The sequence below is a fragment of the Trypanosoma grayi genome (genome assembly GCF_000691245.1).
Source record: "Trypanosoma grayi strain ANR4 Tgr_2756_V1, whole genome shotgun sequence".
NCBI lineage: Eukaryota > Euglenozoa > Kinetoplastea > Trypanosomatida > Trypanosomatidae > Trypanosoma > Trypanosoma grayi.
This window is the reverse complement of record NW_008828374.1, coordinates 1-329: the sequence shown is the minus strand read 5'-3', so window position 1 is coordinate 329 and position 329 is coordinate 1. Positions and strand designations below refer to the sequence as shown.

Here is a 329-nt window from a genome sequence, read left to right as displayed (position 1 = left end):
GCGTGCGGTCGTGTGGCGTGCGGCCGCACCGCTGTTGGGCTGCCGCTGACGGTCGCCGTGGCCGACACGCCTCCCGCCGCTCAACGTGGAGTGCCTCTTCTCGCCCGAAGCATGCTCTTTCCGCATCTAACCAGCCACTCACGACGCAAATACCAAAACAAAACAAAAAGACACGTGGGACAGGAGGACAAAAAACATGCGAGGAAGCAGCAGCAGCAGCAGTGCAACAGCGAACAAGAAATGGAGGAGACTTCCCTCTTCCACTTCAGCATCACACAGACTTATTCTCTTGCCACCGCTGCTGTTGTACATGGATACAAACCGACACA

The 329-nt window shown here is 56.8% G+C and overlaps 1 protein-coding gene across 1 annotated transcript; it reads left to right on the top strand.

The window, feature by feature from the left end:
• Positions 1-329, top strand: DQ04_27561000 (hypothetical protein; the record flags this gene model as incomplete). Its single annotated transcript, XM_009318381.1, has 1 exon — positions 1-329. A coding segment is annotated over one exon (329 nt), but the record flags the coding sequence as incomplete, so codon positions are not given.